The sequence below is a fragment of the Thermobia domestica genome, chromosome 9 (genome assembly GCF_964235325.1).
Source record: "Thermobia domestica chromosome 9, izTheDome1.hap1.1, whole genome shotgun sequence".
Lineage (NCBI taxonomy): Eukaryota > Metazoa > Arthropoda > Insecta > Zygentoma > Lepismatidae > Thermobia > Thermobia domestica.
This window is the reverse complement of record NC_137462.1, coordinates 146421120-146443634: the sequence shown is the minus strand read 5'-3', so window position 1 is coordinate 146443634 and position 22515 is coordinate 146421120. Positions and strand designations below refer to the sequence as shown.

At 36.9% G+C, this 22515-nt stretch overlaps 1 protein-coding gene across 2 annotated transcripts in view; it reads left to right on the top strand.

Moving 5' to 3' along the window:
- spri (Src homology 2 domain-containing protein sprint) overlaps window positions 1-22515 on the top strand; it is a 946527-nt gene that overhangs the window by 456412 nt on the left and 467600 nt on the right. For both annotated transcript variants that reach the window (XM_081771977.1, XM_081771978.1), the window contains one exon: window positions 16455-16570. In XM_081771977.1, the coding sequence (XP_081628103.1) occupies window positions 16455-16570 (116 nt within the window). The remainder of the gene's footprint in view (window positions 1-16454; window positions 16571-22515) is intronic.

Below are 22515 nucleotides of genomic sequence, written 5' to 3'. Positions count from 1 at the left end.
TTATCCCTGGAGCCATGTATTACACTGGTATAAATTCAGCCCTTTTTGTTTCAATTTGGTAGTATTTTTCATCCCACTCCAGAGCTAGGACTGTGGCAACACTGGTCTGCAGCATTTTCATTACACTTTCTGAGCAGTTCTTAAAAAGTAAAGTTACACGTTATTTCTATAAATTGTATTATATATTGGCATACATAAAATCTCAAATTGCCGTGTAGTGTTAGCTATATGTGTTAATAATAGTATGTCAATAATAATAATGTTAACTAATAATAGCATGTGTTAATAATAATAGTCATTAACTGAGGACTTTGTCACTTGTTTATGAGGAAATAATATTTATGGTTATTATTTACGCTACTACTGCGATTCACTGTTATGTTGATTGTTTTCTCACAGCTAATTGATTTTATGTAATTGTTTGTCCAAATAAAATGATTAAAGAGCTATAAAATTCGTGTAAATGATTCCAAAACCAAATACACAACACAAGCACTTCCGCTCATTTGTACACCATTTTTCACTCCCGATAGTGATGCCAGCCTGAAACTTCAAAAATCCCATTTTGAGAAGCAGAAATTCCCATTTTCCTATTGAATTTTCCGCACTACACTAATTACAAAAGTTCAAAATTTTATGTGAAAAATGAACCTACTCTATGACACTAATTTTCTTCTATTTATGAGTGATTTATCTTCGATCTTCTACATTTAGGAATTGTTTAGGAATAAGAATTTTCCTTACTTGAAAGAAAGAATTGAAAATGCTGATAAAGAGAAGTACATTTTGTTATCATAACTTAGTGTTACCATCACAGCTTTTTGCCATGATCTTCTCAAGGTAATGATAATACACTTTAATTTGCACGGAAGAATCTCCAGTCATTTCATGTCGGACGTTTCCCAAGCTGATTGTTTCTCATTTGTCTTTTTACTTTCTTCCGTGAATTATTTTCATTTTCTTTTTTTTTTAATACGTGAGCACCATTTATGTTCCTTGGTACTTTTTAGGACACCAAGTCAATGCACAAAATAATTTCTGTACCAGCATGCACTTTTTTTCGGAATAAAATTTGACAATTAACACAGGTTTCAAGTTTATTGAAGACTCACACTTCTGTACTACAATTTTGTTGGTGTTCAAGTGTATATGGAAAATTCCACATATACTGCCAATTTCAACGACCGTTTCTGAGAAATTAACATCAAAAAATCCCACAAAAAGGGTTTTTTTTTTCCCACGGGTTGGCATTAGTGCTTCCGGACAGTATTTACCATCCTTGGTATTTACAGACTTTGAATTTTGTATATTGTCATATAGATAGCGGTAGTGTGAAGATAAAACAATAATAATTACTCATTGCGGCAGTGGACTGAAAAGGTATTTCTTCTTTAAAACTGAATTTTTCGAATATTTTTAAAAACCTGTTTAAAACATCTGAAATTAAAACAGTATATAAGAATAGTACTAGTTGAAAATTAAGGTTAGTTTGACACTATCGCCATCTACAAGAGAATTCAATGAACTACTTAAGAATATTGGTCACAATGTCCAAATAGCTTTTCTGCAACTTGTCTTGTGTCTATTTATAGTTGGCAATAGACAGAATAAGTAGTTTGAGAAATAAGAAAATAGCTATAAAGTAAAGAAACAGTCTTTGAGGTATATCGTCCATTGTGTGCGTGATCGAGGTGACCTACTACAGTCATCAGTATACGGCCGACCTAAGCTTGTAGCCTACGTATACTGCAAATATCTCCACTGAAGACAATTTTAGTGAAATGTGATGCAATCGATAGTTTGTAAACCTAATGAAGATGGTGCTAAAATACAAGGGATCGTCAGCCTAATACTATCGAAAAGAAATTGGTTAGGAGGGTTTCGCCATTGGTCATACGTATAACTACAGAAAACAGTACATATTTTCTCTCTTTAAAACCGGAAAATTAAATTTCTCGTTTAACGTCCCACAATTATGCTTATTAGGCGAAGGAATACGGATAGTTAATGAAAGAGAACGGTTATGGAGAAATTATAGGAATGAGGATGTGGGAGAAAACGGGAGAATTCCGAAAAATCTACGGGTAAGATGTTGTTCAGTACAAATGCACATGGCCTGGGGTCGAACCAATGGTCTTTCGCGCCATAGGTAAGCTGATGTACTACTAACCACCACGCCACTTCTCTTTAAAACCGAATTTCAATATTTTTCAAATACTATTCGGGAATTAAATTGACAAAAAGTATGAACTCAGGTCATTCAGTTTCAAAAATGCGTGAGCATGGGGGGGGGGGTGTCTATTCGAATGTTCAGTGTGTGCTTGTTCGCGATATATCAAGAAACTCGTTGATGCGTTGACTGAATGACACAATATAAAACCGAAAACTATAATTCTAATTATTATGCAGTCATTGAGAGATCACTTGATGCAAATTTAGTAATTTTCGTGCACATCTTTACTCCCGTAATTGCGTAAGTTTGATGTAAGAATTGTTGTTTTTAATATCTTATGACTCCAGTTTTCTTCTTTTTTTTCTCTTTTACACTTATACTGGTTCAATGTCTTTTGCGGCCATAGAGAAGAATGTCCTGTTTAAATGCATCAGACGGAAGCGTTGATGAGATTTTCTTATCTGCAAAGATACTTGAGGCCAGGTGTTTATTGACCAGAAGAAGGCCCCAAGCTGAGGCAGAGGAAGGCAGGAAACGATGTACAGAGAGAGAGAGAGAGAGAGAGAGAGAGAGAGAGAGAGAGAGGCTGACCTGAGTGCATTGATTGTTTCTGTGTCGTATTGTTGGAGAAGCCTTTGTTTAGCACATGGTTGCGTGAATGTGAGGTTTTGTTGCATCGCCTCGGCTCGGTTGTCCTGTCCTCTCTCGTCACTCTACGGCCGGCCTTAAAATACTCTCATCATTTACGGTCATGCACTTGGTTCTATCATATTCAATTAAATTAATTATGAATCCATCTGAGTTGAATATGCAAACTGTTAACTGGATAGCTAGTCGTTGGATTCAAACCCACTACCACCTTCCGATAAAAATGAAAGCACAAATTGTTAAACGTTTATTTATTACGCCTGTTTGTTTATTTGTTTTAAATAAAATGAATTTTTTAGTTTATTTGGAGATGGAGATAACGACTGTGAAATAGCTGGTGGAATGAGAATGTAGGAGGATCTGATAAATCTCACGAACACGATGTCATACATCAGAAACTTGTTTGGCCTAGGATCGAACCAGGATCCTCTCGTACTAGAGATAGCCACTTTACCACTGAGTCACCGTTAGTGATGAGCGCAAGAGCCTTGCAAACTGTTAACTGGATTGCTAGTCGTTGGATTCAAACCCACTACCACCTTCCGACCTGGTCTTGAAGTTTTTACAAGAGTCCTGCATGCAAGATTAAGACCAAGACCTAGGGGTGCAAGACCAAGACCAAGACCATGCCTGCAAGACGAAGACCAAGACCAAGACTTGCGCAAGAGTCTTGCACAAGTATCGACACTACTTGAATTTTTTATAGAATGTAAAAAAAAAAAAAAAAAAAAAAGGGGAAAAATAATTGCATCTTTTGCTTGAATTTCTTGGCTTCAGTAAAAATGCCGCTGGAGTGAATGTGTTCCCAGTAGTTTGTGCAATCCGTGTGAGTCAATCTGCCCTGTAGCATATAGCTACAGTATGTCGTTTTCTGAATTGGTTGTTTGCGTTTTCTGTAGATAATACTCGCTTTCAAACAACACATCATCTTGCGCCATGAGAGTTTTTGGTGAACAAGCACCGTGTACGTGGATTTTTTGAGGTTTTCTGTTTCTTCCTCCTTTCTTCATTTCATCATTTCAGTCGTTTCTCATCATCACCGTCTTCTTTAGCCTTGGTGCATAATCGTAGGACGTTAAACTAGATACTTCATTTCATTTCAAAGCACATTAGTAGTGTTTTCCTCCGAAACTAAAGAGAAATGTAATATTGAACATCGGTAATTCCGTACACCATAGGTGCCGACTACATGAGTATGGCCTTGGTGCCGAGACTCAAGCATCCGTTAAAAATTTTTAATGTGTGCTCATTAAATTGATATAGAAATAACATTTTCATGACATTGACAAAAAATTAGTGCATGTGACCCGGATGCTTATACGTTGAATAATTGTTTATCAATATAACTTTTAGCCTTCTTAGGTATACGGCACATCGAGGATTGAGCGATATAACATTATACGTATAACAATAAATATATATTATAAAATTGAAAATGACTATGTTTGTGACTTCTAATCTCTTGCAGGCACGTAGCCAGGATTTCGAAATAGGGGGGTCCGAGACATGAAATACTGATGTTATCACACCAGGGTTCGATTATTCTAAACTATTTTATCGGTAACATATATTGGTTCGTTTAGTCAGGATTTCGTGATTGGGGGGGGGGGGAGTTTGATATGAAATATTGTGGTTATCACACCAAGGGCTTGATCAATTTAAACTATTTTACTAGCAGCATATATTGGTTTGTTAAGACTTTAAAATTAGGACATGTTAGCAAGGGCGCCGTTTTCTCTGTAAATTTTTTTGGGGGGTCCATTCAGATGCAGAAGGCATATATGAGGATTTTAAGACAAATTGCATTCAAATTATGCCAATATATTGTATATTCATAAATACAACAAGGAGTCCCACATGACCTTTGGGGGGGCAGGCCCCCTGGGCCCCCCAGGATCGGCGCCCATGCATATTAGTAAGTATTTTAGAAACAAACAATGAAAAAATCTCGAATGAAAGAATATTAATAAAAATATTTTTTAAAAATACAATATCTAAGTTCCTTCTTCTGTTCATCCAAATATAACAATTTTCCTTTCATTATGACCTGAACTATTAAAAAAAAAAAAAAAAAAAAAAAAAAAGTACGTATCCAATAATGTCTTGTAAAATATTTTATATCTGCGTTTCTTTCTCTGTTGAATCAAATGTTAACAGGACTTGCTTTCCACGTAACTTTTTGTTTTTCTTATTCCGTCAACTACTGTCTGTTCCAAATGACAAGTTAAAGGAGCACTAGAAGACCGTTTCTGAAATAACATGTTTGATACTACAGGGAAGCGATTATAATTTTTTTTTTATTTTTAGCTTGATTTTTATCTTTGTTTTTAACGCTGATTCTTCCTATTTCTTGTTTCTTTTTGTTTCATCCTTCCTTAATTTTTTTTTATTTCTGGTCTCGAAGGGGGGGTCCGGGCCCCCCGGACTCACCCCTTGGCTACGTGCCTGTCTCTTGAACCACCCGACCGATCTCGATCAAATTTTCAACATAAATGAAGTTCAGGCCTGGAACGATTTTTATTATTTTACTTTGGCAGTCCAACGTAGGGGAGGGAGAAAGGAAATATATATGTAAAACAATAAAAATAAAAGTGACTGTCTGTGTGACTTCATCACTCTTGAACCACCCGTTCAATCTCAATTAAATTATCAACATAGATGAGGTTCGGACTTGGGGTGGTTTTTATCATATCTCTTTGACGGTAGAACTTAAGGGAGGGGAAGGGGAGGAAATGTCCCAACATAAATAAAACTTAATAACTCTTGAACCACCCAACCGATCTCGATCACAATTTCAGCATAGATGAGTTTCGAACCTGAGATGGTTTCTGCCATATCACTTTGACGGTGCAGCTTAGGGGAAGGAGAGGGGATAGCTATTTAAAAATGATCGAACATGAAATATATTAGTGTGGAATCTATAGTTTTGGAGTCGCTGAGATAAACAGTGACACTTCCGATGCCGTTTAAATCAAAATTCAGCCCCGCAACTTGGAGAGTGGGAGGGGAGATAAATATAAAAATGATCGAAAATGACCGATATCAGAGAGCGTTTTAGTAATAGTAAAAACTGACTGAGTAATTGATGCTAGTAATCCATATTCACAAGTGAGACCGATTTTGTACGGTTATTTTAAATAACTTGGAGTTTGATGCCGTTATTTTGTGTTTCTTATGTAGGTCAAAAGTAGTTATATAAATTGAGTTTAAACAAAAGACATTAGACAATTGAGTCGTTTTCAGTTTTCACTCAAATTATTCTAAAATATTAAGAGGTTTTATAATAATTATTATTTTAACTTTCTCTCTCTCTCTCTCTTTCTTTTTTTTGGTCAATATTGCTAAACATATCATCATCACCATCATCATCATCATTGCTATTCTGCCATTATTGGCAGCTTACTTGCTGCAACTGAAAAGCTTCGATGTACGGTGGTCTCTCAGCTAGCCTCTTCGTCTTGACGTAGCAATTTTTTGTTTTAATACTTTCCTTCAACTACAGTCTCCTTCGCTCCCTCCCTCTCTTTCCTTCCACCATACTCTCTAGCACGTTTCTCATAATAGGGTTTTTCCTCAGCCAATATCCCAACCAGTTTCTCTTCCTCCTCTTAACAATATCGAAAATTCTTATTTTCTCCCCTACTGCTACTATTTCTAACACCTTCTCATTCGTTTTCCGTTCAACACAACTAATTCTCTCTTTTTTTTTTCCCTCCACGCCCATGTTTTGAAAGCCTGCAATTTTTTTCATCGCTTTTGCGTAATGTCCATATTTCTGCCTCATAGAGTACATATTGGGATCAGCAAAAACAAAATCTCAATATTTAATTGGAAGTTTATTCAATACAAAGATTAGCTAATCATGGTTGAAAAGAAAAATCTGACCCCTGTAAAGTGTAAAAATAATTTTGCGATTCATGGTATTTCAATAATCTATGCCGTCTTGATTTTCCTTCATGCGTCTCAGGGATAGCCTCCGCAGTTTGGGAAACAGTGAAGTTTTGGATCTGTTTAACAAAAACAAAGTATAAAAATATTACGAAACGTTGTGATTTATCTTATAAGTAGTGAAGTGTGGGCACCTATTAAAAAAAATTAAGATCACCACCTATGTTGTACACTATCATCATACGTACTTACACGAAGGTAAACTATGTTACATTTAGAAACCTATATTGTATTTCCGTTACTATTGGCATATTGTGGAACTTATTATCCCTTATATCCAGAGTAAAATTTACCTATAAAAGGCATAAGATTTTTTGAAAGCAAGATTTGCAAGACTCTTGCAAGCAAGACCAAGACCAAGACAAAGGATTCCAGTGCAAGACCAAGACCAAGACCACCCGGGTCTTGGTCTTGATCTTGCATTTGCTCATCACTAGTCACCGTGTCCGCCATTGTTTGTTTGCTCGGTCTTTTTGCTAACATATAAGGCAAGAAATCACAATAGGAAGTTCGAACATGTACTTGATTGTCACCGGAAATCTAATCTGGAACAAGGACGCCGATTTCTCTGTAAATTTTGTTTGGGGAGGGGGCATTCAGATGCAGAAGGTATATACATGAGGATTTTAAGACAAATTGCATTCAACTTATTCCAAATATTATATATTCATAAATAGGGTGCCCACATGAGCTTTGGGGGCCGGCCTCTCCAGAATCAGCGCCCTTGATCTGGAACCATACGCACCAGAAATAGCACCTGTGTTACCTCAGATATTTCGAAGCACATATGTTACGTTATGCTGTAACAATATTCCGTTAATAATAGAATTTTTGGTTCTCTGAACGTGCAAGGAGTTTTACTGTAGTTATCTTGTGAGTTGAACAACTAAATATTCAGAAGGGAAACGCACAAAATCAAAAATAAAAAAGAAAAGTTCGAGACTTGAATATGAAATTCCGTCTGAACATCTGGGGTTCTTCAATTGTATTGTTATTTTTTTTCTTTTATCGTTGTTCTCCTCGTTTCGTATTGTGTTTTTGTGGCGTGTTGCATTGCTTTCCGTTCGGTTGCTGATGAGAATCCGTAGTGGAGCAGATGAAAGCCGGAAGTGACGCAAACCATGCTTCCTGGCAACGTAGGGAAGGTCGGGAAATGATCGGATTGGGAGGAACGTTACGAAGAAACCAAAGTAAAAAAAGAAAAAATACCTGCCTATTGTTCGAGCTGCTGGGAGCAAGGAAATCGAAAACTGGTGGAGTCGTGAGCAGAGTATTCATGGATTAAGAGAGTGAAAAAAAAGAAAGAAAGAAAGAAAGAAAACAAGAAACAAAAAGCAAAATACTAGAGAAGCTGAAAAAAACAATTTGTCTTTCAATATGTCTTTTGTTTTTCCTCAATATTGACTCCTTTTCTGACATTCAAAGTCATTTCTTGTCATGGGAATATGTCATGAACAGAGTTCGTTTTATTTGATATGTATTTATAAAAACGTAGGAAGACTTTTGGTCTCGCTGTAAACCAACGTTTTTCCATTTTTTTTTCTTTCTTCAGTTTTTGGCACACTATATGTTTTTTTTTTTTTTTTTTTTAATTCGTAGGTTTTTGCATTTGCATTTACATATGCAGTTTTTGATCACACGAAGCATTACCTTGATCACAAGAAGTACAACTGCCTGATCATTAAATTACCGAAAAAAAGTTATTGTTACCGTGTTTACTGAAGCGTGCTTTGTATTGTTGTCGAGAAGAGACCAGACAGAATTTTCGAGACAAGATGTTGAGACTAGACACAGGCTTTCCATCCAATACAAACAGATAACAAAAAATCAATATGTTTTACGACACCTTTTCCAGACAAAACAACCCCAGATCTCGTCTCATATAGACAAAACGCATTGTGATATTCAGTAATGTCCTTCCTTTCTTCCGGTGCTGGTACACCAGTGCAGGCCCGCAACCAGAGGGGGTCTAGGTGGGGCCTGGCTCCCCTAAACTTTTCGTGACTCCTCCAGACCTCAATACAAAATGCTATTATTAATACAAAAAAACAATTTGTAGTACAATGACTTGGCCCTCCTAACTTATTCATGCCCCCCTCTGAAGCTGGTTGCGGGCCTGCACCAGTGGTTTCGTAGCGACGACGACACACTAATGTACCGAGGCATACCGTTTGAAAATGGCCCTTACTCTTCTGGTGTATTGTACACTGATATTAAGTTCAAAATCAGTCACGTTATTATTGCAGGTAGCGGGAGGAACAGAATTTCAAATGTTTCCAGTGTTTTATTTTATTTTATTTATTTATTTATTTATTTATTTATTTTATTTTATTTTATTTTATTTTATTTTATTTTATTTTATTTATTTTATTTTATTTTATTTTATTTTATTTATTTATTTATTTATTTATTTATTTATTTATTTATTTTTTTTGTTTTCGTCACCGGTGTTTCTTTCAGAAAAAATGTTCCGGAGAGCACACTTAGTATTCGGAGGGGCACACATTATTTTCACATGGTACTATTCTTTTTAATACGTATTATATTGTAGACTTATTATTTTGGTCTCCTCCGGGAGGCACTTTCACAGCTCCGGGTTGACAGTGTCCCCCCAAAACATGCCTGACTGAAAGAAACTCTCTTAGTCAATACCAATATTGTCCGGTCGACCACAGCTTTCTGACTTATTTAACCGTAATTTCTCTTTGTTACTCTGTCCTCAAATGAGGAAGTTCTGTCAAACTGGCCATAAAATCTATCATAGCGTAAAATTATCTGCAAAATAAAATACTTATAATGTATATTATGTTACTAAATATGTAACATTTATTTCAACTTTAGGGGAGTCAGAAACTTTGAATTATAAATAACTACTTAACAACACTTTTCAATGCAAGCTAATTTGTTGACTGTACAGTATAACCTAATTAAAAACTATCTAACTAGCCATATTCCTTTGTCAGGTTATAAGTATACGGGGGTTTAGTTATGGCCTAGTTATTCCTAAGCAAATAAGAGTAGACTGGTTTATGAGTTAACTAAAGGTTCAAATTTGGTGTCATGGAGATCTACTATGTCCACATCCCTCAGAGTTTTCCAATGAAATTAAACTTAAGTTTCAACAATTTTCAAAATATAATTTGATTGTAATATTACTGCTTAAAATATATTACAAGTACGGTGACAGCGTGTAATGTAGGATAGGTGACGTCACAAAGTCAATATCGCGAACGTCAGCTGCCATTTTGTCTAAGCTTTTTTTTCGGGAGTGGGGGGATACAATATGGGTATGAAATGAATCTTATAACGAGGATTCCGAACATAAAAGAAAAATGCCTTTTGCATGGCAAATTGAGGAAACAAATTTAAACTAGCATCAGAATTTATAACTTTTGTAGTATTTAGGCAGCAATTGAAATGGCAATTATTTATTCATTTTACGTGAACGTGAAATAACGGAAGTATGGCCAACCACAATAACTTACTTTTATGTAAGTGTTATTTTCCTAACTTAATAGCCGAACTATACCCGAATTAGGTTTGTTTTTCTATCTTTTTAAATTTGTAAACCGAACACTACTTTCCTTCCTTTCGTCATTTCGGTGTCTTCCTGTTTCGCCTTTTCCTGTTTTGCCTTACACAAGTTTTCCAGCTTTTTCTGCCCCCTGGCATCTTTACCAACATAACAAGATCAAACTTTGATTTAAGGCGTAACAGGAATTCCTGTTTTGCCTTTTCCTGTTTCGCCTTACAATTTGAAGGGAAATTTCATATAATAAGGGTATTTTTAAGGGGATAATTCATTCAACAAAATTATTATTAAAACGAAAATGTTCTTAAAGTTACAAATGGTTATGATTGGTTTACACAGTATAGGAAGCTGCAGCTATTGATTCAGCGGGATTAGTTTCAAGGAAGAATGTTACTAAAAACATGAAAAATCAAACACAGCTGAACTTCGAGTGCAGTACAAAATCCAAGGAAAAGAATCATATGGGCATCCTAATAATCTCAGTTACTTTCATAGTTAAATAATATCATACTTACTTTTCACAGTTCCTGAATTTTGTCCCCGCCCCGTGTTCACCTCACAAAATTGTTATTAATGTATATTATCTTAAGCTTACAGAAGACAGGCCGTAATTGGTCCAACCACTATAGAAAGCCAATCATTTAACGAAATTAGTTTCAAAGAAGAATGTTACTAGGATTACAATCTAAGAGAGAGGTAATTCACCTCACAAAGCTATTTGAAATTCATTGAAAGAAAGAAGAAAAATTACAATAGTATACAGGAAATTACAAATGTACAGAAGCATATATATACAAAATTCGACGGAGAAAATAGCTAAATTATTTTTTTTTACCGTTTTTTGCCATTTTTTCCCCGAGCTTGGAAAAACCGAAAATTTGAAAAAATTGAAATTTTCGAATATTTTACTACATTATGCTTTTAAAATAAAAAAATATATATTTACTAGTTTACAGTTAAGATCATTGAGTGCTTATGTTTCTTGTATTAGAATAGGGGAAATTTGTGTCAACAAATATATGTGCACCACTCCTTTAATGTTAGCACCGTGATAGAATGGCTACTAAAATAAAATTAATTTATGAAGAGACCCATTTAAATCTTAAGGAATCTTACGAAGTTCCAGCTTTATGGCAGAGAGTGTTATAATAACGGGGCCAGAATCATTTTAGTTAATAAGGTATGTTAAAATCAAATATATATTATGGATAAATAAATAAAAATAAAATCAAATATACGGATGGTGATCAGAAAAATGGAAACACCTGTAGTTGGCAACACGTCAGATGTATGGGTTGGCAGTGGTGTCGTGGCGCCTGCAGCGCCGGACCGCTGGTGGTGGTGTATTAGGTCGGTCTCCAAACTACGTCAGGCGCAGTGGAACAGCAGTGTCCAGTGGCTGCAGCAGACGGAGGTAGTGTAAAATGGAAGACCTCTCAGATTTTCAAAGAGGGCAAATTGTTGGTGCGCGGTTATGTGGAGTGCGTGTGACGGCAGTGGCTACTGTGTTAGGTGTGTCGCGTGGGACAGTGTCGAAGGTGATGACGGCCTACACAACACACAGGAAAACCACATCGGGGAAGCGGAACAGTGAGCGGAAGAAAATCATGAGTGACAGGTCCCGCCGGGTATTAAAGCGCATTGTCACGCAGAACCGTCGTGCCACTGCTGAGCAAGTGACGGAGGAACTCAATCAGCACCTCCCCCACCCTGTTTCGACAATCACAGTCCACCGCGAATTACATGACATGAACTTACAGGGTCGTGTTGCACGGGCCAAACCGCTCATCAGGGACCATAACGCTTTCGCACGCCGCAAATGGTGCCGCAACCATGCAATTTCGACCGTTGCGGACTGGAAACGTGTGACATGGTCGGATGAGTCATCCTTCACCCTATTCCCAACCACGGGCCGTGTATGTGTGGAGAACGCCCTAAGAAGCTTATGATCTGCAGTGTCTCCGCCCAACTGTGAAACATGGCGGCGGCTCGGTGATGCTGTGTGCCACCATATCATGGTTTTCATTGGGTCCTGTGGTCACACTTAGCGGACGAATCACTGCCAACGATTATGTCGCAATTTTAGGAGACCACTTGCATCCTATGGTCCGGATGTTGTTCCCGGACAATGACGCCATCTTCCAGGATGATAATGCACCCATTCACACAGCTGGCGTTATTGCAGCGTGGTTTGAGGAACATCGGGATGAAGTTCAACACTTCCCCTGGCCCGCCCAATCCCCAGATCTCAACATAATTGAACATCTGTGGTCCATCTTGGAAACACGACTCTGGCGACGATTTCCACCTCCATCCTCTTTCACACAACTGGCCGATTCCCTGCACGAGGAATGGTGTAAAATTCCACTTGCTACCATTCACGACCTCTATGCCTCCATCCCACGTCGCATCAAGGCTGTTTTGAAGGCGAAAGGTGGCCCGACACCATATTAATCTGGTAAGTTGCAATTTCGTTCAGGTGTTTCCATTTTTCTGATCACCATCTGTATATTATGGAGCCGGAAATTTTGAACTCATTAAAAATCTTTCGGAAATGTTGGCAAAAACCGGAAAATTTAATTTAAAAACTATTTCTTCTACTGATGTTAATCTTATTTGCTGTAGCGTGTCTGCAGCGTATACAAAATGTATTTCGCTAGCGGGAAAAGTACAAAAAGCAGCAGGTTTTAATTTTATTTTTTAGTTTTCTGATTTCTGGTGAAAAATCCCTCTTCATTATTTGTATATTTTTCAAACAACTCAGAAAGAGGAATGATCTTATTTACACATACTTACACACCGCACAAGTGTAAATTTGAGCAGCGAGAAATATATTTAAAAAAAATTAACGTGTGAAACTTCCGTTCGTTATTATTAAATACCAGCAAAATACCCGTTCTTCGCACAGGGAGAATACATTTGATTTTTGACATAAAGGAAACCAAAACTGTCACCAATGAACTGGAATCCCCAAAACTATGAATTCGACACTAGTATGTTATTTTCAATTACTTTTACATGTCACTCTCCCCTTTCAAGAGCCCTGATGAGGGATAAATTTTGATTTAAACGGCATCGGAAGTGTCACTGTTCATCTCAGCGACCCCAAACTATGGATTCGACACTAATATCGGCCATTTTCGATCATTTTTATGTATTTATCCCTTCTCCCTCCCCCTAGGTGCGGCGCTGAATTTGGATTTAAAGGGCATCGAAAGTGTTACTGTTCATCTCAGCGATTCCAAAAACTATGGATTCGACACTAATATCGGCCATTTTCCATCACTTTATATTATATATAATGAATTTGGATTTAAACAGGATCGAAAGTGTCACTGTCCATCTCAGCAACCCCGAATTTGACACTAGTAATATCTGCCATTTTCAATCATTTTTATACATCTTTTCCTCCCTAAAGTTGTGGACCTGAATTTGGATTTAAACGGCATCGAAAGTGTCAGTATTCATCTCAGCGGTCCCGGAAACTATGGATTCGACACTAATATCGGTCATTTTCAATATATATCCCCCTTCCTACCTCCAAGTCGCAACTTCAAAGTGAAATGATGAAAACTATCTTAGGCCCGAACACCATCTACGTTGAAAATTTTATTGAGATCGGTCTGGTGGTTCAGAAGTTGTTAAGTTACAAATATAGTCAGTTTCATTTTTATATAATTTGTCACACTACAAAACAGGTATTTGTTTACATACAAAATTTTGTGCATAGAGTTTATATAAAAGTATATAAGAGAATATTAAATAATAGTAGTTTTTTGTTTTAGCGCTTGAGTATTAGTGAAATTTGCCTACTGCTGTGTCTTTTAAGAAGTAATTTGGTTAAAATTAACAAAATTTCAAAAGATCAAAGAGCACATTAAGAACTCAGTTTCACTCAAGAGCCCTATTTGCTGAGTATCTGAAAATATACTGAGTATCTTCTAGTTTGCGTTTCTTCGTTTGTAGAAATTCCCAATGTGAACAGAAAATTCCCCTTTGAGAAATTTTGCTTCGTGTTGCATCATACATTAAGGCGAAACAGGAATTCCTGTTTCGCCTTAAGATAAGATGCTTATCAACATGTTTTCTAATATGGCTTAAGGATGTAAGGCGAAACAGGAAAAGGCGAAACGGAGGAATCCGTCATTTCAGTGAAAAACAGGGGACGTAGTCAGTGTTTCTTTCAGAAAAAATGTTCCGAGGGGGGGAGGACACTTAGTATTCGGAGAGGCACATATTATTTTTACACTGCACTATTCTATTTATTATTATATTAGAGACGTATTATTTTGGTCTCCGCCGGAGGACAGTCCCCCCCCCCCAAAATCATGTATGGAAGAAACACTGGACGTAGCAAAAGATGTTGCTGGGCCACTGCTATGAAGTAACTATGCAGGTGTGTCGTTTACGAACTTTTTACCCCAGAGCTTGAAACAATAGGACAGAAAACGGGATCACTGCTTAAGTTCCGTGTTTTCACTAGTTGTTTAATTTCCGATCTTGCATTTCGAAAACTCATTGAAGCACTCATATCTACAGGCATTGGGGGGCGCGATCCGTGGCTCAGTGGTAGAGCGTTCACCTCCGGTGCTTGGGGTCCCTGGTTCGATCCCAAATTGCGCCGTGTAGATTTTGTGGTGGACAAACACCGTGCTCGTGGGTTTGCTCGGTGTCCTCCTGTTTCCTCTCACTTTCTTCATTACACCATTTCACTCATCTCTCATCATCACCGTTTCCTTTAGCCTAACCGCCATAATTGTGGGACGTAAAACTTGAAGATTTCATTTCATTTCATATCTACAGGCAGTCTTCAGCAACATTGTGCTTAGTCCATAGTAGATTGATATGTATTATTGAGAACCTAAGAAGCATCTAAAGGGAAATATCGAATTCTCGAGGAGAGATTTCTCACAATTACATAGTTAAATAAATAAATAAATAAATAAACTCCCATCAACAAGGAAAATCTGTAGTACGCTGTTTTCTTATGAGACTAGCTAATTTCGGTAATACGTTATGGTCTTAGATGCTTCGCATTTTGCGATGGAATTTTTTGTTTGTATTATAATTCTACGATTTGGTGTCGCAAACTGTGATGCACTGGCGCAAATCCCAGGGGGGATGAGGGGGACATGTATCCTCCAATCTTTCAACTGGGGGGACTGTAACCCCCAATAATCCGATTTGAAATGTGCTTTTTGGGGAGAAATGTGGTGATTTTTGTCTGATTGGCAAAAAGGAAAGTGAGATGAAATTGATGAGCCTCAAATCTGCCCGGCTCTCAATGTTGAAGAGAACTGTGCTCCCCTGATGCTCCACAGGATTGTTTCTCAACTTCATAAAATTTTGAACATAGCTTAAATATATATATATATATATATATATATATATATATATATATATATATATATATATATATATATATATATATATATATATATATATATATATATATATGGGAATGGTCTTACTTATCCCTTCCCCCCAGTGTTGAAGACAGATTTGCGCCTCTGCTGTGATGTGATACCCCCCTTTTTTTTAAAAAAAAAACGCTGATATAAGTGAAGAAAATTGATATAATTGGAGGAAAACAGAGGGAATTTATCACTCACAATCATCCATAGTACATAAGCGATGGTTAATTTATTAAATGACTTTTCTTTTATTGAGTACTTCATAGTTCATACTATACACTGAAAGGTAAAAATAAAAATCTTAATTAACAAATAAAAACCTATTACAGTGAAAGTAATTCATTGCCCTATGTTCCGAAGTGAAAAAAAATAAAGTTTTCAATTATTAAATTAGACAATAAATTAGCCATAAGTCTGAAGCTTCAGATCAAACAATCTGGGGAGTACTAATAACAAGGGTAATGCATACGACGTACGGTTATTTTAATGTCTAATTTAATATCAATAACTGAAAAGTTTTTAGTTTTCAGTTTGGAACACAGGAGAATGATTATTTTCCCTACAGCCTTCTATTATTATTATTATTATTATTATTATTTGTTAATTTAGTTTTTTTTATTTGGTAAAATAAATCACCTCTTATATTTTGTGGGTGTATTCCTTTACGCCCCATTCATAGCTCAAATGTGTACACGTTTAATATTTCTAAATACTAATTGCTATCTTTGTGTTTTCGCAGCTCTTAAACAGTCTTGCCAGTGACTTGGACTTTATGTTGAGTGATTTGTGTAGTTCATCGCCACCACCGTACGAAAATGGAGCAACTAATTCACATCCAGGCATTGATGATATCAGGTGAGTAAACAATAGATAACACTTATATATCAATTTGACAAATATATTTAATTTGTAAAGTAAACCTGTATCTATGATCATTTTCTATATCTTCTATTGTAAAGATTACAATTTGAACGGAAATATATATATATATATATATATATATATATATATATATATATATATATATATATATATATATATATATATATATACATGGCACAGGTTATTGCAAAAATGTTAGAAAACTCATCGAATGGACCGATATGCTTACTCTACAGTCTTCTGTCATGGGCCTTGTGAGGCCACACTAAAGTTTTAAATAAAATAAAAAATATGCTATCTGATATATCATTGATAAATTATCATAGAAAACAAACTTTTTTGTAGGAAACGTACTTTCGTGTGGTCAGCGTTTACAGAATGGTCACCATTTAACTGTCCTGTAATACCAAATATGGTTTAGGCGAAAGAAATGGAAAGGAGAGAAACTAGTCAATTTCTGTAGACAGAATTCACTAGTAGTTGGAAACACTTGATTCAATCACCACAAGAGAAAAAGATAGTTCTATATATGGTAATCTCTCAATAGATGGCTGATAATACCAAATAGACCATGTTATTTTATTATTCAGGATAGGTATCTGAATAGCTTGAAGACCGCGAAGACCCTTCGCGGGGCCGATTTTTTCTCTAACCTTCTGCTGGCCGAAGTGGATGATCAACTGAAAAGAGTAGCCAGAAAAAAAAAAGTAGGCAACAATTAAGATTTTTTTCCCTAGAAAACTTCAAAGAAAAGTACCAAACGAGGAAATTATAGGTACAGGTTAGTAACATAAGGTGAAGGAAGGAAGCTGGGGGCATATTAAGCGTGACTACGAAAGAAGTAGTATGTTATCGCGAACAGAAATTGGCTAGGAAGCCACGGAATACAGGACAGATGTTACAGAAAATAATGGGGAAAGGACAGTGTGGATACAGAGTAATACAGAGTAGAGCAGGAAGTTAAACAACGAATTACGAAGGGAAATAGACAGAGCAAGAGAAGGATTTTACAAAACAAAATTTGAAGACATAGAAAAATTAGAAAGAGTTGGGAAATGAGGGAATGTATAAGGAAGTGACATCAATACAAATAAAACTTCGGAGGAAAATGAGGACGTATTACGATGACAGTTAAAAAAAAAAAAAAAAAAAAAGTAAGAATGGGCAGGTAGTCAGCGAGATAAGTAAACTCTTAGGAAAATAGAAAAGAATATGATGAGGACTTTTCTGAGAGTAGGAATAGTCACGTGGTCTAGATGTTGAAGTGGAAAATGAAATATTCAAGGCTTTAAATATAGATGAGTTTGGAAAAGTTATATCCGAGATTAGAGGTGGGAAGGCAATTAGTATAGATAATATACCAATCGAATTCTTTAAGACTGTCGAAGACAAGGGCCCAAAACAGGAGAGTGTCAAAAGATTTCCTTAAAACGTCACGATATCAATGGCTAACTAGGGAAGTACATGAAGTGGTACGCGGGGACCTGCATGTGTTATATGTTGTTGGAAAGGTCACACCGAGTATACCTCACATGTGAAATATCTCGCTTGAATGGGGCCTGTAGGGGACGTGGCGACCATCTGAAAATGGCACGCTCCGAAACACCAGAAAATGTGGACAAAATAGGAAGCTATGATGTAATTGTTTTGAGACGCGGTATATATAGGTTTGAAATGTAGCTGAATACGAATCTAACATCAAATGTTATAAATCAAAATGACGGATCCAATATGACGGATACAAATTACAAAAAAAAAAGTATGGATCTAAAATTGCGTATATAGAGACACTTGACGTCGCTATGTATGAATCGGATACCGAAAACTGTAAACTTCAAAATGGCGGATCCAATATGGCGGACGAAATGCAAAACACTGCTATGGAACTGAAATTGGCTAAATGTTTTCGTGGTCGCTGAGTACGAATTGAATGTAAAAAGTGCAAAATGGAATATGACGGATCCAATGTGGAAGACGAAAAATGAAAAAAAAAAAGTGTACAGAACGGACATATGTTATTCTTAGACATATAGTAGAAAAATACCTATAGTACATAAGGGGGGCAAATAGGGGCAGATGATGTTTTACAATAAGCAGGGAACGTGTTTTGCTATACAATCATGCCGAAATTGAGGCACAGAATGCAGGGCAGGTTTTGTAGCGCATATGAAAGTTGTATGATACGAACAGATTGCAATCATAGACAATAATTATTTTGCTACCAACTTTCTCCCCCGCTCCCGAAGAGATACGTGGGGATCGGCATGTATTATATATCGTTGAAAAGCTCACATCGACTATACTTTACATCTGTAATATCTCACAAGAATGGCGCGTGTAGTGTAGCGACTATTGGCAGATACCATCTGAAGATCCGAACAGTGACAATGAAAAGTGCGTGTTTAAAATATCGTTATGCTTCCATAACTGTCTTTCCGGTCTCACATTGTGCCGTGTACACTTGTGAGAAATATATATGACAAATGTCCACTCTCCGTAGGAGGGATGGTACTGACATCGAGAGTAGTTTCGATCTTGTCTCTAATTCAAGACCGTGATGTGCTTTTCTAAATCGAGACGGAGCCCAGGTTCGTTTCAATACATATACGTCCATTATGTAGTTTTGTACATTTTGTCCGCCATATGGGATGCGTCATATTGCATTTTGCACTTTTAGCATTGGATTCGTACCCCGCGACCACGAAAATCTTTATCTACTTGCTTTCAGTTCCATAGCAGTGTTTTGCATCTTGTCCACCATTTTGAAATTTACATTTTTTGGTATCCCATTTATTCATAGCGACGTCGAATGTATCTATATACCCAATTTTAGATCCATAGCTTTTTTTTTTTTTTTGTAATTTGTGTCCGCCAAGTTGGATCCGCCATTTTGATTTGTAAACATTTGATATTAGATTTGTATTCAGCTACCTTTCAAACCTATATATACCGCGTCTCAAAACAATTGCATCATAGCTTCAAATTTTGTCCATGTTTTCGGTGTTTCGGAGCGTACCGTGTTCTGATTTTCAAATGGTCGCCACGCCCCCTACAGGCCCCATTTAAGCGAGATATTTTACATGTTAGATATACTCGGTGTGACCTTTCCAACGATATATAACACTTGCAGATCCCCGCGTATCACTTCATGTACTTCCCTAGTAAGAAATCAAACCCAGAGAGATGTGAGGATTATAGAGCTATGTCTCGTATCGCAGGTACAAGAAATTTTGCTTCGAATACTGAACAGAAGGTTCATGGAAGAATAAATAAAAAAAAGTTGAGGAGAAACAATTCGGGTTCAGGAGAGGTAAGGACACGAGATGCAATCGGATTATTAGGGTGATTGGAGAAAGGATTATAGAAAAGGGGGAAAGAGGTGTATATAGTATTTATTGATTTAGAACAGGCTTTTGACAAAGTGAATGGAGGTATTGTCGGTGGAAGTTCTAAAGAAGATTGGGTTGGAATGAAAAGGTCGAATACTCATAAGAAACTTATCTATGAACCAACAAGTAAGTGTTAGAGTAGGGGAGGAAATAACAGAGGAGAATATAGTTGGAAAGGGAATTTGACAGGGATACTGTTTCTCGCCAACATTACTATCTAAAAGAGACATTGAAAAGAGCCTACATAACGCAAGACACCATTCCGGTAGCAGGTAGAATGATTAGATGCATACAGTTTGCAAATGATACGGTATGGCGCTTGTGGCGGAATCTAAAAAGAAAATCAATAAGATATTAGAAAACTTGAGGAAGCGCTGAGGGGGCTCAGTGGTAGAGCGTTCACCTCTGGTGCTAGGGGTCTCGGGTTCAAACCCTGCTCCCGCCAAGTGAACTCACTCCCGACAAACACCGTGTGCGTGGGTTTTCTCGGGGTTCTCCCGTTTCCTCCCACTTTCTTCATTCCACTATTTCATTCATTACTCATCATCACCGTCTCCTTTAGCCTAACTGGCATAAGGGACGTAAAACTCAAAAATTTCATTTCATTTCATTTGAGGAAGCTCTGTGAAGCATAAGGGTTGAAAATAAATGTTAGAAAGACAAAAGCCATGGTGACTGGAATGAAGCGATCGCTGTCAAATATGGAAGTAGAAAGGGAGAAAATAGAACAGGTGACTAGTTTTCGATACCTGGGTAGCAAGGATAGAAATGGCAAAAGGAGCCTGTAGAAGGGGTTAAAAAGACTCATAAAATACGTTTGTGGAGTATTGTACTGTATGGGACAGAACATGGCCATTACGCAGAAGTGATGAAAAATGACTGGAAGCTTGCAAAATGTGGGTGTGGAGAAGAATGGAGAGGATTAGCTGAGTCGAACGGATATACGAATGAGAGAGTATTAGAAATAGCGGAGGAGGAAAAAAAACTGGTTGAGACATTAACTAAGAAGGAACTGAAGGAACTGTGTCATGAGGGTATCGTGGCAGGAAAGAGAAAAGAGGGACGAATGACTCTAAATTGGACAGTACCAAAACAGAAAAATCGTACGTGAAGACGAAGAGATAAGCTGAAGACTGAAGCATGGAAGCTTCTCAGTTGCAGTAAGTGACGTGTCAATAATGACAGAATACCTATGATGATGGTGTGTCTTCATAAGTGGACTCCGAACAGCTTTTTCCTGTATCTTTTTATTTATTTATTTATTTATTTATTCATATTTTCAGTAATGTATCGGGTAATCCCCACAAAGGACCTCATGATAGCAAATATTACAAACTTCTAATAAAATAGAATGAATACGCAGAACATTTCCATTATTCATTGAATTCTCAGTTTTAGGTATGTTCCAATATAGCGAGACTTTTTTTTGCCTTATACACACCTTCCATCCCATAATATGAGCCAATATATGACTACACAATTGACTACAATAAATTTCAAGGCATCGGCAACGAGAAAATTCTTTGAATTCGCTTGCCCATTTATTTGCCTTTCAGTAATCGTGCTGTAATCTACGTTTCCGTAGAGAGATTATTAAGTTGCTTTTGCTTTTCTGTAGTTTGTTTTATTTTATACATGTTTCAACCACAAAATTCATCCCCAATTTCTGCTTTGCATTTATGCATCTTGTCGATATCGACGACCCATCTGTTGACAAATGCGAGTCTATTCCTTGAAAATAGCAAGAAAAAGAAGAAATACGTCAATAGCTAGAAACAGATACATTTCTATATGCGTGGTATCCGAAGACGAAGACGAAATATAAAAACACGGGATGTATTAGTTTTGTTGGGAGAGAAGGGGGAAGAATGTCGTTATATGTTATGCAAACATCTCGTGGGACACCGTGTTGATGGATGTGTAGCGTCGGTGCTGGAATTGGTTCGAAATCGAGCTGTGTCGTCTTGGTCTCGCTTTGATGGACAGCTTGATAGATTAGGAGAGTCACTACCCCCTCCCCTTCCTGAAAGTTTCCGAGAAAACCACCTTGTCAAGTAAGCAGCAAGGGGGAGTTTTGATCCTAAAGGGGAAAGTAGCAGGCGCATTCGTAGAAGATTGCCTTAAAACTTGGCTCTTTTCTTTAAAATTTCTTCGGGAGAATATCTTCTTTTAAGTTGATAAGCAGGAACTTAGATTTCGGAATTTTTAGATTACATGTTTATTGCATGCATACTAATGCTCATGTTTTAAAAAATCTGTTTAAAAGCCCGTATTGTCAAAACCAGTGGCGGTTCTTGAAGGAAGTCACATTGGTAAAAAAAAAAAATTAAATTTCATCACTACATTGTAAGGAAAGAAAGCTTTGGAAAGCTGTATACAATAATTATGAGATGAAATAAAATATGCCCTTTTAGGCTAATGGAGATAATGATTAAGGCAAGTAAATGATGATGGAAGAATTAGTGGAATGAGAAAGTGAGAGGAAACGGAAGTACCCCGAGAAAACCCACGGACACAATGTTGTCCTCC